This window comes from Amblyraja radiata, chromosome 14 (assembly GCF_010909765.2).
Source record: "Amblyraja radiata isolate CabotCenter1 chromosome 14, sAmbRad1.1.pri, whole genome shotgun sequence".
Lineage (NCBI taxonomy): Eukaryota > Metazoa > Chordata > Chondrichthyes > Rajiformes > Rajidae > Amblyraja > Amblyraja radiata.
In genome coordinates this window covers 8,007,525-8,023,173 of record NC_045969.1, presented here as the reverse complement: position 1 = coordinate 8,023,173, position 15,649 = coordinate 8,007,525, and the positions used below count along the sequence as shown (strand labels likewise).

Here is a 15,649-nt window from a genome sequence, read left to right as displayed (position 1 = left end):
CAAGGGCCACATCTAACTCCCTCTTAAATATAGCCAATGAACTGGCCTCGACTACCCTCTGTGGCAGAGAGTTCCAGAGATTCACCACACTGTGTGAAAAACAGACAATCCATGGACCTGTCCAAATGTCTTTTAAATGTCTTTTAAATGTTGTTACAGTACCTGCTTCAACTAAAGATAGACACAAAAAGTTGGAGTAGCTCAACAGGACAGGCAGCATCTCTGGAGAGAAGGCATGGGCGACATTTCGGGGTGAGACCCTTCTTCAGACTGGTTAGGGATAAGGGAAATGAGAGATATAGACGATGATGTAGAGAGATAAAGAACAATGAATGAAAGATATGCAAAGAAGTAGTAAAGATAAAGGAAACGGGCTTGTTAGCTGTTTGTTGTGTGAAAACGAGAAGCTGGTGCAACTTGGGTGGGGGAGGGATAGAGAGAGAGAGAGAGAGGGAATGCTTGAAGTTAGAGAAATCAACATTAAACATTGATCTTTATCCCTAACCTGTCTGAAGAAGGGTGTCGACCCGAAACGTCGCCCATTCCTTCTCGCCAGAGATGCTGCCTCACCCGCTGAGTTACTCCAGCATTTTTGTGTCTACCCGCTATGACAATTTGAACTATATCTGTGACTTAGTCTATCAGTGCTGCCAAATTGAACTCGCACAACCAGAATAAATGTACTCACTCGAACCAACAAGTCCTTAGAATGCTCCTCAAAGTAAGTCTTGACTTCATCTTCGGACGAGAAGTCCGTGTGTGCGGTCACCATGCCTCCTTTGATATCTGTACCTGAAACCAGCAACGTGGACCATTATCGTCACCATCGCACAAAAGCTAAATGAGCTCAATCCTGGTTTTATTGGCTGGTTGGCAAAACATTATATTGACAAAAAATGCATTGGGATAAAAATCACTTCAACAAAGCAACAACTGAAAAAGATACAAGCCTCAAAAAAACATAATTAAACTGCCTAAGCTACATGTTTCAGCTTTTGACCTGCACCTCCTCTCCTGAGCGCATGTTACAATAAAACTCCAATAATCCGATGATTCGGAATTCCCATCAGATCGGCATCTGGTTCATGGAGCGCTGCTTCCCGACAATGGTAGTTTAGACATACAGCACGGAAACAGGCCCTTCGGCCCACCGAGTATGTGGCAACCAACGATCCCCGTATTATCCTAGCACTATCCTATACACGAGGGACAAATTCCAATTTTTACCGAAGCCAATTAACCTACAGACCTGTATGTCGTTATATTGACCTGTATGAGTGTGGGAAGAAACCGGAGAAAACTCACGCAGATACAGGGAGAACGTACAAACTCCATACAGACAGCACCCATAGTCAGGATCAAACCGGGGTCTCCGGCGTTGTAAGGCAGCGACTCTACCACTGCGCCGCCTTGCCGGCGCATCTTATTAACTTTTTCTTGGGAAGTCAGGAAGGGAAGCAATGCAGGATATACATCCCTAGACCAACCCAGATCATTACCAAAAGGGAAGACAAGGAAAATCAAGAAGATAGATTTGTTTTCAAATAAAGGCAGTTCTTTTTTTTAAAAGAGTACAAAAAATATTATTTGATATACCCAATAGCCATGCATATAGTCGCCTGTTCAAGGACATGTCTCTTCTCAGTATGGCATGAAGAGCAGCAGAGAGAACGTTCACCATCTCTGCCCTGGTCATCGGGATAACTGATTTTGTTGGATCCTGAAGATAAAGAGGAAGAGAAATAGCCACTGGGTTTTAAAGTAAAAACATGCACCATTTTGGCAAATCTCCAACTTTTTCTCCCCAAAAAAAGCCTCTGACATTTTTACCAAATAAACATCCTTGAGAAATCATTTTCAATCAACAGTTAATTTAACCACATTATTCTAAACATAGTTGTACAATGTATAAAGCAGAGTCTTGCTCATCTTTCTTTCAAGTCAATCAGTTCCAACTTACAACTCCAAAATATCCTTTACGGCCCAGCTGCGAAGATTGAACATCGAATACTACAGTACTTGACATTTTCATTACCTTGCACAAAATTCCCAGTAATTTCTGTTCTGAATCATGATGCATCCTTTCACTTTGGATTTTAATGATAAAGCATGAAAACAGGCTCCACAGCCCACCGAGTCTGCACCAACGAACTATTACCCAGTACACTAGCACTAGGGACAATTTACAATTTTACAGCAGCCAACTACACGTCTTACTACACGTCTTTGGTGTGTGGCAGGAAACCGGAGCACCCAGAGGAATCCCACGTGGTCACGGGGAGAACATACAAACTCCACACAGACAGCACCAGTGGTCAGGATTGAACCCGGCTCCTTAGCGCCGTAAGGCAGCAACTCTACCGCTGCGCCACCGTGCCACCCTTGCTTTCCACAAGCGCATCTACTTCAGAATGATTGGGGAGCGGTCCTGAGCTACCATCTACCTCATTTAAGGGGTTGGACAGGCTAGATGCAGGAAGATTGTTCCCGATGTTGGGGAAGTCCAGAACAAGGGGGTCACAGTTTAAGGATAAGGGGGAAATCTTTTAGGGCCGAGATGAGGAAAACATTTTTCACACAGAGGGTGGTGAATCTGTGGAATTCTCTGCCACAGAAGGTAGTTGAGGCCAGTTCATTGGCTATATTTAAGAGGCAGTTAGATGTGGCCCTTGTGGCTAAAGGTATCAGGGGGTATGGAGAGAAGGCAGGTACAGGATACTGAGTTGGATGATCAGCCATGATCATATTGAATGGCGGTGCGGGCTTGAAGGGCCGAATGGCCTACTCCTGCACCTATTTTCTATGTTTCTATGTTTCTATTTGAGACCCACAGACTTTCTTTAATCCGTCTTCACCTTGCACTAAAACCTTATTCCCTTCTTCGTGCTTCTATGCACTGTGGACGGCTCGATTATAATCATGTACAGTCTTGCCAGTGACTGGCCAGCACGGCGACAAAAACCTTCTCACTGCACCTCAGTAAACGTGAGAATCAACTGAACCAAGATAAAACTGAGAAACAGGTGTGGGGATTGTTTAAAAAATGGACGTGTTAAACACTTACCAGGCACGTGCAAAGTGGAAAAAAATAAAATAAAATTTCTAATGTATTCCGTTGCACAAGGACATTGGAATCCTGCACAGAGGCACACAGCCCTTTCATCTAGAAGACAAAGAAATAGAGCAATGGATTAGAGAGAAACCTGGTCTCAGATGGTCTTTCTCCACCTGTTTCCCAACCTCCACTCCTCACAATCTGTCGAAGAACAACTCCAGGGAGATGGATAACAAGCTTCCAGCATTTATAATCCAGCCTCCACATGCTTGCTACTTTGAATTTGACCGCCCGTCACTTCATCGCGACACAAGGAATCTTGAGCAAAACTCAAAGTGCTGAGGGAACTCAGCGGGTCAGGCAGCATCTTAACTTGGACAGAAATGCTGGAGAAACTCAGCGGGTGAGGCAGCATCTATGGAACGAAGGAAACAGGCAATGTTTCGGGTCGAAAACCCTTCTTCGACCCGAAACGTTGCCCATTTCCTTCGCTCCATAGATGCTGCCTCACCCGCTGAGTTTCTCCAGCATTTTTGTCTACCTTCGATTTTCCAGCATTTGCAGTTCCTTCTTAAGCATCTTAACTTAGTTTAGTTTAGAGACACAGCACAGAAACAGGCCCTTCGGCCCATCGATCAGCAATGCCCACACATTAACATTACCCATCACACACTAGGGACAACTTGACATTTATACCAAGCCAATTAACCTACACACCCAGACTTCTTTGGAGTGAGAGAGGAAACCGAAGGTTTGGGAGAAAATCCACACAGGACACGTGGAGAACATACAAACTCCATGCGGACAAGCACCCATTGTCAGGATCGGACCCGGGCCTCTGGCGATGTGGGAATCGGACAGACACTGTTTTTGGGGTCAGGACTCTTCCTCGTCAGGCTGAAGGGTCCCGACTCAAAAAAAAATAATCACCCGACAATTCCCTCCACAGGTGCTGCCTGACCTGCTGAGGTCAGCTGTGGGAGGCGTCCCCGGTGGTTAAAGGTCAAAGGTGATCAGGCAGGGAGAGGGACAACGGTTGACGGGACGACCGGATGTAGGCGACGGCTGCAACGGGCCTTTCACGGGACAGTGAAATGCGGAAAAACCTGGCACCTCTTGCATACAGACTCACTGGGCTGCCTCCATGCATTATGTACGTCTATTGTCACCTGTACCGAGGTACAGAGAAAAACCTTTTGTTGCGTGCTCTGTAGTGTCTTTCCACTGGCTGGATAGCACACGCAACAAAAGCTTTTCACTGTACCTCCCTCCGTATACGTGACAATAAACTAAACTGCGACTGGACCCACAAATGGCAATAATCTTACTGATCTGCATGCAAAAAAAATGCAATTAAAAAATATATACCTTGATACTCATGATAGGGAACTATTGATTCTCCCAATTTTTGGGTCAGGTCGAGGGGGGGGGGGGGGGGGGTTCCCCCAGCCACGGGTACCATGTAATGCCGTGCTACCTGCTCCATGGTCTGATAGTGGGCGACTAAACCGTCTCCCCCACCTGGTTTGCCAGGCGAGGAGGGGACTGTGGACCCCCAGCAGGACCGAAAGCAGGACCTGTCAAAGGGCGGATGAGATTCTAGCGAGCCAACGGCCATCCACACTTCAGTAGAAGTTGCGATCACTCTCGTACACAGCATTGCACGGAATGATGATAAAACACACACACACCAAAATCCAATACTTCCAGCGTCTGAAGTCCGCAGGAACTGGAGGACGGAGATGTGTGGTGCGTCCGTCACCGTTCCCGTTGGGAACCAGCACCACTGCGTCGCTAATGCTTTCAACGATGATGAATGAATGAACGATGAATTTAAGGATATAATCGAAATAGGAAGCGACAGAAAGAAGAGTCGCTGGGTTGGAGCAACAGACTTACTGCGAGGCGAGGGTCGGAGCCAAACACATACTTCTGCTCCTTCCTCGGCAGAGACTTGTTGATGTGGCTGACGATGAAGAGAGAGGCGGGAAGACGGATGGAAGGGCTCACAATGACACTCCCCCACAGCGCTCCATAGAAGATCTCCTGGCCCACCACGAGAATTACCTTCTGCAGCAAGATATCCGTTCTTCATCCAGCAAAGAGAAAGGAGGGGAGATTAAAATTTTTTTTTTTTTATATACACATATAAAATCATGTGATAGCAGAATTAGGCCATTCGGCCCATCAAGTCTACTGCGCCATTCAATCATGGCTGATCTACCTCTCCCTCCTAACCCCATTTTCCTGCCTTCTCCCCATAACCTATGACACCCGCACAAATCAAGAAACTATCTATCTAGCTCTGCCTTAAAAATATCCACTGACTTGGCCTCCACAGCCTTCTGTGACAAAGAATTCTGCAGATTCATCACCCACTGACTAAAGAAATTCCTCCTCCTATCCTTCCTAATAGAATGTCCTTTAATTCTGTGGCTGTGACCTCTAGTCCTGGACTCTCCCACTAGTGGAAACAACCTCTCCACATCCACTCTATCCAAGCCTTTCACTATTCTGTACGTTTCAATGAGGTCCTCCCCTCATTCTTGTAAACTCCAGCGAGTAAAGGCCCAGTGCTGTCAAACGCTCATCATCTGTTAACCTACCCATTCCTGGGTTAACCTACTCATTCCTGGCATTGATATAGCGGCTTAAGATGTCAGCCCTTGATGCACAAAAATACTGGCAACATTCTTTGTCGGCACCCTTTAGGTGGCGACTCTTTGCATACTTGTGGACTGTATACAAAACAAACAATTTCACTGTACATGTGTACAGTATCAATAAATCAATCAATTTCAAGGAGGATTTGGCAAATACGGAGCTAGGATCACTAAACAAACACCTTATTGACTTTTTTGTTGTCAGTTTGCAAACATACATCTCACAGCCTTTTGTATTCTTTCCTTCTCTGGCCTTTGTTCACCCACCTACCAATCAACTCCCCCCTCCCTCACCTTTTCGATTCTAGAGATACAGCGTGGTAACAGGCCCTTCGGTCCACGCCGACCAGCAATCACCCAGCACACTACGGACAATTATTTTTTTACAACTTACCCGAAGTTAATGAATCAACAAACCTGTACGTCTTTGGGGTGTGGGAGAAAACCGGAGCACCCGGAGAAAACCCATGTGGTCACAGGGAGCATGTACGAACTCCACACAGATACACCCGTACTCGGGTTCGAACCCGGGTCTCTGGCACGTATAAGGCAGCAACTCTACCGCTGCGCCACCGTTCCTCCCCCCAAAACTTGTATCCACCCATCACTTTGTCCCGCACCCCCCCCACATCTCTTCCAGCTTTCTGCCTCCACTATAATCAGTCTGAAGAAGGGTCCCGATCCGAAATGACACCTGTCCATGTTCTCCAGAGATGCTGCCTGACCTGTTGAGTTACTGCCAAAGAAGTGGGTTTATTGGTTCAATGGCCTCCATAAAATTGCCTTGTGTGTCGGGAGTGGATGCAAACGTGCGGGTTTAAAGGTTAATTGGTCCTTAACATTGCTCCTAATATGTAGATGGAAAAGTGGGATAACATAGGACTAGTGCGATGGTATGATCAGTGGTTGATGTAGACTCAGTGTGAGAAGGGCCCGTTTCCATGCTGTATCTGTGAAGTAAATGTTTAAACCGTGAACCATCCTTTAATCATATGCCAACTTACAACCATCGAGTTGAAGCGCAAGTTTTCCGAGAAAAAACAGCCAGTGGACAAAATTAAACTTGCACGTAAAACACAGCCGCTGAACTGACCTGTCATAGATCTCTGACCCCTCCTCCAGTCCTGGCAGTAACCCGGTAATGAAGGCCTGGACGCTGGGATTTAAGGCCTTCTGTAGTGGGAGATAGTACTTCTCGTAGAGTCCAAGAAGCACCGGCTTCACCGACATCGCAGCATTGCCCAGCAACGGAAACAGGCCCGAGCTGCAGGAAAATAAACACAAAGATAATGGTCTCGTTCAACTTGGTCAAGCTCTGCCTCGGCAGCAGTGTCTAAACTCAGTAGGTTGCTGGGTGAGAGAACGAATGGCAAATTACTATACTCCGCTGTCACACAAAGGGCGGTGGGTGTGTGGAACAAGCTGCCAAATGAGGTAGTTGAGGATGGGACTATCCCAGCATTTAAGAAACAGTTGGACAGGTAAATGCACAGGACAGGTTTGGAGGGATATGGACCAAGTGCAGGCAGGTGGGACTAGTGTAGCTGGTACGTGTTGGCCGATGTGGGCAAGTTGGGCCAAAGGGCCTGTTTCCACACCGTATAACTCTATGACTGTATTGCTGGATACAACAGAGAAATATCATGGGATATTGTGGATATTAAAATTGAAAATTTCTCCCCCCCCACCACTCTTCTGGCTTTATCTGCCCGTCTCCTTCTCCCAGCTTTCTCCACACCTCTATTCCAGCTTTCTCCCCCCTTCTACTTTCTCTCTGAAGAAGGTACCCGACACGAAACGTCATCTGTCCATTCACTCCACACATGCTGCCCGGCCTGCTGAGTTATGCCCCTGTCCCACTTAGGAAACCTCTGGAGACTTTGCGCCCCACCCAAGATTTCTGTGCGGTTCCCTACCGTCTCCCTACCTGCTTCCACTACCTGCAACCTCCGGCAACCACCTGCAACCCCCGGGAATCGCACGGAAACCTTGGGTGGGGCACAAAGTCTCCAGAGGTTTCCGTTCAGGTTTCCTAAGTGGGACAGGGGCATCAGGGACTCTTTTGAAGAGCCAACAGTGGCGATGGAGACTCTTGTGAAGAGGAAGCTGGCACGAGATAAGACACAAAACCCCGACAAACATTCCCCCTCGGCTTCACTGAGCAGCTGCCACAAATTGCTAAGCGTATGCCAGCTTCTTAGTTAAGCCACTTTAACAAACTCCAAGTTCCCAAGGGGCCTAATAAAGTTAGCAGCAATCACCCAGCTGGCTGCACGGAGATAAGACGCAATGAATGCATTCCACGACATTTATTTCCAAATGCATCAAGGACTTCAGCAGCACATAAAAGACATGCTCATTACAACGTTAATAAAGGCAGAAAATACACAAGACATGGTTAGAAGACCCACATGAGAAAGGAGGAGGTCCTTCGATGAAGTGTTGGAAGCAAATTAATTTCATGCATCTGCAGCTTAGTTTAGAGATACAGCACGGAAACAGGCCCTTCAGCCCACCAAGTCCATGCAGACCAGAGATCGCCGCATTATCCGACAGGCTAGGGACAATTTTCTAATTTTTTTTTTAACCAAAGCCAATTAACCTACAAATCTGAATGTCTTTGGAATGCGGGAGGAAACCGGAGCACCCGGAGAAACCCCCCGCGGTCACGGAGAGAACGTACTAACTCAGTACAGACAGCACCTGCAGTTAGGATGGAACCCGGGTCTCTGGCACTGTAAAGGAGATACTCTACCACTGCGCCACCAAACCATCTCTGGAACCAATTGGGTCAACACCAACAACAAAGTTGCTACATAAATCACAAAGTGAAACCAAGAGTCCTACAGCAATGATAGATAAAATGGATCGGAGCTGGACCGGACTATCACATGGTCATAAGTGATAAGAGCAGAATTAGGCCATTCGGCCCATCAAGGCTACTCCGTCATCCAATCATGGCTGATCTATCTCTCCCTCCTAAACCCATTCTCCTACCTTCTTCCCATAACCCCTGACACCTGTACTAAAATAATCTATCTCTGCTTTAAAAATACCCATTGACTTGGCCTCCACAGCATTCTGTGACAAAGAATTCCACAGATTCACCACCCACTGACTAAAGAAATTCCTCCTCATCTCCCATCAATGCGATACCATCTCATTGGAAGAGAAACTAGGAATGGAAAGAACTCGGGTTCCCAAAGCAGAACTTAACCCCTTACTGAATACTGGAACAGCACATTCTAAAGACGTGCAGATTTATAGATTAATAATAGGCTTCTGTAAATTGTCCCTAGTGCGTATGATAGAACTATTGTACGGGTGATCGCTGGTCGGCGCAGACTCGGTGGGCCGAAGGGCCTGTTTCTGTGCTGTATCTTTAAACTAAACAAGGACCAGGGGGACAATGTGCGCTTAAGAGAAATAGCCAGCCCCAACCCCGAGCTTAGGTATCACAAGGGCAAGGTTGATCACATTGTATGTTGATGAGTAGCGAGCGTCCTGTACAGGGTGTATCTCCACTTCACCTTTGCAAATAATCGTTTGAATAAAGCCAAGCCTATGTTTCTCCAGCTGTCAGTGTGACTCTGGTCCAAGCGCAATATCAGAGCATTTCGAGCCCATTGTGCATTTATGCCAGCGTACAATTTCTGTTTTCAGTTTTAACATCTTAGGACAATCAAATCTAAACTTGCACTCGGTCTGCCAAGACCTGCAGGATTGCCCGGTTGCTATCCATTTTAACTCCTCTCCCCAGACTGACCTTTCTGTGCTTGGCCTCCTCTATTGCCAGATTGAGGCCACATGCAAACTGGAGGCACAAGACCCTTTTTCATTTCCCCCTTGGCTAGCTTGTCACCCAATGGCATGAACATTGAATGCTCCCATTTGAGGTAACCTCCCCCATATACTCGTCCCTCCCCCATATACTCGTCCCTCCCCCATATACTCGTCCCTCCCCCATATACTCCCCCCCCCTGCCTAACCCACTGAGTTACTCAAGCACTTTGTGTCCCTTTTTGTAGTTCCATGTTTCTACATTGAATCCTCGCTGGACTGCGTCCTATCCTACTGAAGCCTTTTTAAGCTCAGGGAAAATTTAGATTGAGGAAATCCAGGCAGAGCTCTAATTGACAAGACGTGGCAGTCAAAAATACCAACAACAACTCGCCCAACAACACTCACCAACTTCTACAGATGCACCGCGGAAAGCCTTTTATCGCAATGCATCACAGCATGGTTTGGGAACAGCTCCATCCAAGACCGCAAGAAATTGCAGAGAATTGTAGACGCAGCCCAGACCATCACACAAACCAACCTCTCTTCCATTGACTCCATTTGCATCTCATGCTGCCTCGGCAAGGCCAGCAGCATCATCAAGGACGAGTTGCACCTTTGCCACTCCTTCTGCTCACCTCGGGCATTAGGTATAGAAGTGTGAAAACACACAGCTCCAGATTCAGAAACAATTTCTTCCCAGCTGTTATCAGGCAACTGAGGCATCCAACCACAACTAGAGACCAGTCCCAAACAGCTATCTACCTCATTGGAGAGCCTCGGGCTATCTTTGATCAGACTTTACCTTGCACTAAAGGTTATTCTCTCAACCATGTATCTGTACACTGTGGATGGCTCAATTGTAATCATGTATTGTCTTTCTGCTGACTGGTTAGCACCCTACAAAGGTACCTCAGTACACGTGACAATAAACTGAACAAAAGGTTTAAGAAACAGATAGACAGGTACATGGATAGGACAGGTTTAGAGAGATATGGACCAAATGCAGGCAGATGGGACTAGTGTAGATGGGATATGTTGGCCAGTGTGGGCAAGTTGAGCCCAAGGCCCTGTTTCCACTCTTTATGACTCTGTGGAATAAAACATGCAATAGTTCACTGATAAAGTTGATCACGAATTGAGAAAATGGTACCGATAATATTTTAATACAAATCTCGATCTACCTCACCTGTAAAAGAACAAGTCCTTGGCCAGCCATTTGATGCCAATGATCTTAAATATGATTTCATACGTTTCCAATGCTTTCAGATGGACGCCGATGGGCAATGCTGGGTGCAAGCATTGTGACAGCCTTTTGCTAATGATCAGGCGCTTGGGCAGGAGGGAGTACTTCAAATTGCTCTGGAGTGCCTAAAGATACAGGGCGAGAGGTATTAAAGTAGCCACAGACGGATAACATTTCAATGCAACAAAGGCAACAAAATTATTAATTCATCGATGCCAAGCAGAGGACAACATTGAAAATTTCCCAAACAGCTTGCAAGCAGTGTCTGAAATGTTACTTAGCCTAACGAAGCTCAGAGAGTACAACACGAATGAGAATCGGGTTTGTTTCTCCCCCCCCCCCCTCACCAGAATGGGATGGAATTAAGTGAAGGGGGAAATTAGTTTAGTTTAGAGATACAGCGCGGAAACAGGCACTTCGGCCGACCGAGTCTGCGCCAACCAGTGATCCGCACACACTGACACTATTCTACACACACTCGGGACAATTTACAATTGTTGCCAAGCTAATTAGCCCGCAGACCTGTGCGTCTTTGGAGTGTGGCAGGAAACCGGAGAACCCGGAGAAAGCCCACACGGGTCACGGGGAGAACGTACAAACGTGCATCGCAGTTACATTCCAGCACGGTGCCGCAGCAGTAGGGTTGTTGCCTGATAGTGACCGAGACCTGGGTTCGATACCGACTACGGGTGCTGTCTGTAAAGAATTTGCAGGTTCTCCCTGTGATCGCATGGGTTTTCTCCAGTTTTCTCCCATATTCCAACAACATAGAAAATAGGTGCAGGAGGAGGCCATTCGGCCTTTCGAGCCAGCACCGCCATTCATTGTGATCATGGCTGATCGTCCTCTATCAATAACCCGTGCCTGCCTTCTCCCCATATCCCTTGACTGGACTAGCCCCTAGAGCTCTATCTAACTCTCTCTTAAATCCATCCAGTGACTTGGCCTCCACTGCCATCTGTGGCAGGGAATTCCACAAATTCACAACTCTCCGGGTGAAGAACGTTTCACCCAGAGACCAACGTACAGGTTTACATAGAAAATAGGTGCAGGAGGAGGCCATTCGGCCCCTCGAGCCAGCACCGCCATGGCTGATCATCCAAAATCAGTACCCCGTTCCTGCTTTCCCCCCCCCCCATATCCCTTGATTCCGTTAGCCCCAAGAGCTTTATCTAACTCTCTATTGAAAACATCTAGTGGATTGACCTCCACCGCCTTGCGGTGGCAGAGAATTGCAGAGGTTTGTAGGTTAATTGGCCTCTGCAAATTGTCCCATCGTCTGTACAACTAGTGCGTGGGGGTCACTGGGTCAGTGTTGACTCGGTGGGCCGAGGCATCTGTTTGCACACTATATCTACAGACAAAACTAATTAGTTCATAATCTACACACGGAGCGGTGGGGCGAAAGATTAATTAGGAATCTAAAGATGTTTATTCTTTTTCCCCTGCAGTTAGTGCTTGAACATCAGTGGTAAAGTACTTTCACTCCTGCAGTGCACAGACTGTTAACTGCAAAACTGGATTTAAAGAACACAATAGCATTTGTTCCCCGTTGAATATGATGGATCAATGAGCCATCTGACACGGCTCCAAAACATAGAGAACTAGCTGCTCGTTCCAGGCAATTGTTCTTCCATCACTATTTGATGCATTAACCCATCTCACACAACACACAGTCGCACACTGCCACGGATCAGATTTCTCCTCAGCAGTTGCTGTTTTTTTTAAACCACATCACTGACTGGGCTTGCAGAGCACGGTGGCGCAGCGGTAGAGTTGCAGCCTTGCAGCACTGCAGGCCCGGGTTCCATCCCGACTACGGGTGCTGTCTGTACGGAGTTTGTATGTTCTCCCCGTTACCGCGTGAGTTTTCTCCGAGATCTTCGGTTACCTCCTACACTCCAAAGACGTACAGGTTGGTCGGTAATTTAGCTTGGTAAATGAAATAAATTGTCCCGAGTGTGTGTAGGATAGTGTTAATGTGCGAGGAATCGCTGGTCGGCGCGGACTTGGTGGGCCGAAGGGCCTGTTTCCGCACTGTGTCTCTAAACTAAAAAGAAAGCATCTGGTGAAGAGGGCCGGCACAGTGGGGCAGCTGCCTCACAGCACCAGAGTCCCAGGATCAATCCTGACCTCTGCTGCTGCCTGAGTGGAGTTTGCATGTTCTCCCTGTGACCCCTTCGAGGGTTTCCTCCGGGTGCTCCGGTTTCCTCCCACATCCCAGAGACAAGCAGATTTGTAGGTTAATGACTTTAGAAGAATAAGGGGGGGGGGGGGGGGAACCTGATTGAAACGTACAGAATAGTGAAGGGCTTAGATAGAGTGGATGTGGAGAGGATGATTCCACTAGTGGGAGAGTCTAGGACTAGAGGTCATAGCCTCAAAATTAAAGGACGTTCTTTTAGGACGGATATGAGGAGGAATTTCTTTAGTCAGAGGGTGGTGAATCTGTGGAATTATTTGCCATAGAAGGCTGTGAAGTCAAAGTCAGTGGATATATTTAAAGCAGAAATAGATCATAATAATTATAAACATACTTTATTAGCCAAATATGTTTTGTAACATACGAGGAATTTGATTTGCCATACGGTCAAACCAATAAAAAGCAACGGAACACACAAAATACATTTTAACATGAACATCCACCACAGTGACTCCTCCACATTCCTTCCTAAAAAAGTTCAATCTCTCCGTTCTTTGTCCTCCAGCGGTCGGGGGCCTCTAACCTTCCGTTGATGGGACGATCTTACTCCCGTAGCCGGCGGCGGGCCACCTCGTCGGACCCATCAAGCTCCTGCATCGGGTGGGGGGATTCTCAGCTCCCCCATGTTGGGCGATCTACCCCGGGTCAGGACTGCGAACTCCTTGATGTTAAAGTCCGCAGGCCGCGGTTGGAACATTGATCCCAGGCAGGAATCAGCTGTGATGGCAAGTCCATGCCCTGTGGTGGGGTTCAAAGTCAGTCCCGAGTGAGGCCTCCAGCTCCATGATGTTAGGCCGCAGAACGACCGGAGATACGATCCGGAAAACAATCGCATCTCCGGCAAGGTAAGAGATTGAAAAAAGGTTTCCCCCCGTCCCCACCCCCCACATAAAACAAACCAAAGAACATTAACACACACTTTCTAAACACACTTAAAAATAACAAAAAAAAGACGAAAAGGACAGACAGACTGTAGGCGAGACTGCAATCGAAGCGTAGATTATCGATTGGTACGGGTGTCAGAGATTATGGGGAGAAGGTAGGAGAATGGGGTTAGGAGAGAGAGATAGATCAGCCATGATTGAATAGCAGAGTCGACTTGATGGACCGAATAGCCTAATTCTGATCTTATGATCTGGCCTCTGTAAATTGCCTCAAGCTGGCAGGGAGAGGCTGAGAAAGTGGGACAACATTGAACTAGTGCGAGCGGGTGATCGATGGCTGGCGTAGACTCTCTGGGCAAAGTGCATGTACCTCATTAAAATGAAGTCTTCCTTTTGCTCTGGTATTTTATTTCATTTACATGTTTAATAATAATAATAATAATACATTATACTTATGGGCGCCTTTCAAGGACTCTCAAGGACACCTTACAAAATTTAGTAAACAGATTACAAAACATGTAAGCGGAATGAAACAAAAAAATGAAAAATAAATAAATAAAATAGTAAAGACATCAACAATACACAATTCAAAGAATACACATGTTTAAGCTATTATGTTTTATTATTAATGTTTAATGTTTTATTTGTCATTTTTAATTGTTACTGTATGTCGTGTTGTTACTTGCGAGTGAAGCACCAAGGCAAATTCCTTGTATGTGTACATATATGGCCAATAAACTAATTCATTCATTCTTTTTTTTTTTTTTTTTTAAGGCTGATGTCATTGGATACTAAATAAGCAAGGGCATGAAGGCTGACAATGGAGAGGATGGAACACACGGCAGAGGTCATAATCAAATCAGCCGCAAACTTATTAGTAAAGGAACTCACTCAGTCATACAACACTTAAACAGGCCCTTTGGCCCAGCTAGCCCATACCAACCAAGGTGCCATATTACTCTTGGGTTTGCGTTTGCAGGTCTGTTAATTTGCAGCAAGGAAGAATTTCACCGTTCCATTGTCGATGCATATGACAAGTAAGTCTTGTTTTGCTATTTTTTGGAATATCTTTATACTTTATGCTGTACTTTCTCATGAGACGATCACTAGTGCACCAGAGGTGCTGTCACAGCTGATGTCAATGAAATGGACGATACCTTCACCAGCTTAGTCCCACTCCAAAATCAGAAGCCAGGACCTCGACTTTAGATAGCCCCAGAATAAATGTTGCCTCAGAAATTCATCATTCGGGGCGGCACAGCGGCAGAGACCCAGGTTTGATCCTGACTACAGGTGCTGTGTGTACGAAGTTTGTACGTTCTCCCTGTGACCACGTGGGTTTCTTCTGGATGCTCCGGTTTCCTCCCACATTCCATAGACGTGCAGGTTTGTAGGTTAATTGGGTTCTGTAAAAAGTGTAAATTGTCCCTTGTGCATAGGAGAGTGCAAGTGCATGGGGGTGATTGCCAGTCGGCACGGACTCAATGGGCCAAAGGTCCTGCTTCCAAGTGTAGTGAAGAAAGCGAATGGCATGTTGGCCTTTATAACATGAGGAGTCGAGTATAGGAGCAAAGAGGTCCTTCTGCAGTTGTACAAGGCCCTAGTGAGACCACACCTGGAGTATTGTGTGCAGTTTTGGTCCCTTATTTGAGGAAGGACATTCTTACTATTGAGGGAGTGCAGCGTAGGTTTACAAGATTAATTCCCGGGATGGCGGGACTGCCATATGCTGAGAGAATGGAGCCGCTGGGCTTGTACACTCTGGAGTTTCGAAAGATGAGAGGCGATCTTATTGAAACATACAAGATTGTTAAGGGT

At 46.6% G+C, this 15,649-nt stretch overlaps 1 protein-coding gene across 1 annotated transcript in view; it reads right to left on the bottom strand.

Moving 5' to 3' along the window:
* Positions 1–15,649, bottom strand: part of dop1b (DOP1 leucine zipper like protein B) — a 124,456-nt gene that overhangs the window by 86,516 nt on the left and 22,291 nt on the right. The window contains 6 exon segments of the mRNA XM_033032433.1: positions 689–792; positions 1,597–1,720; positions 3,065–3,163; positions 4,955–5,144; positions 6,812–6,982; positions 10,688–10,869. Coding sequence (XP_032888324.1) covers positions 689–792; positions 1,597–1,720; positions 3,065–3,163; positions 4,955–5,144; positions 6,812–6,982; positions 10,688–10,869 — 870 coding nt within the window.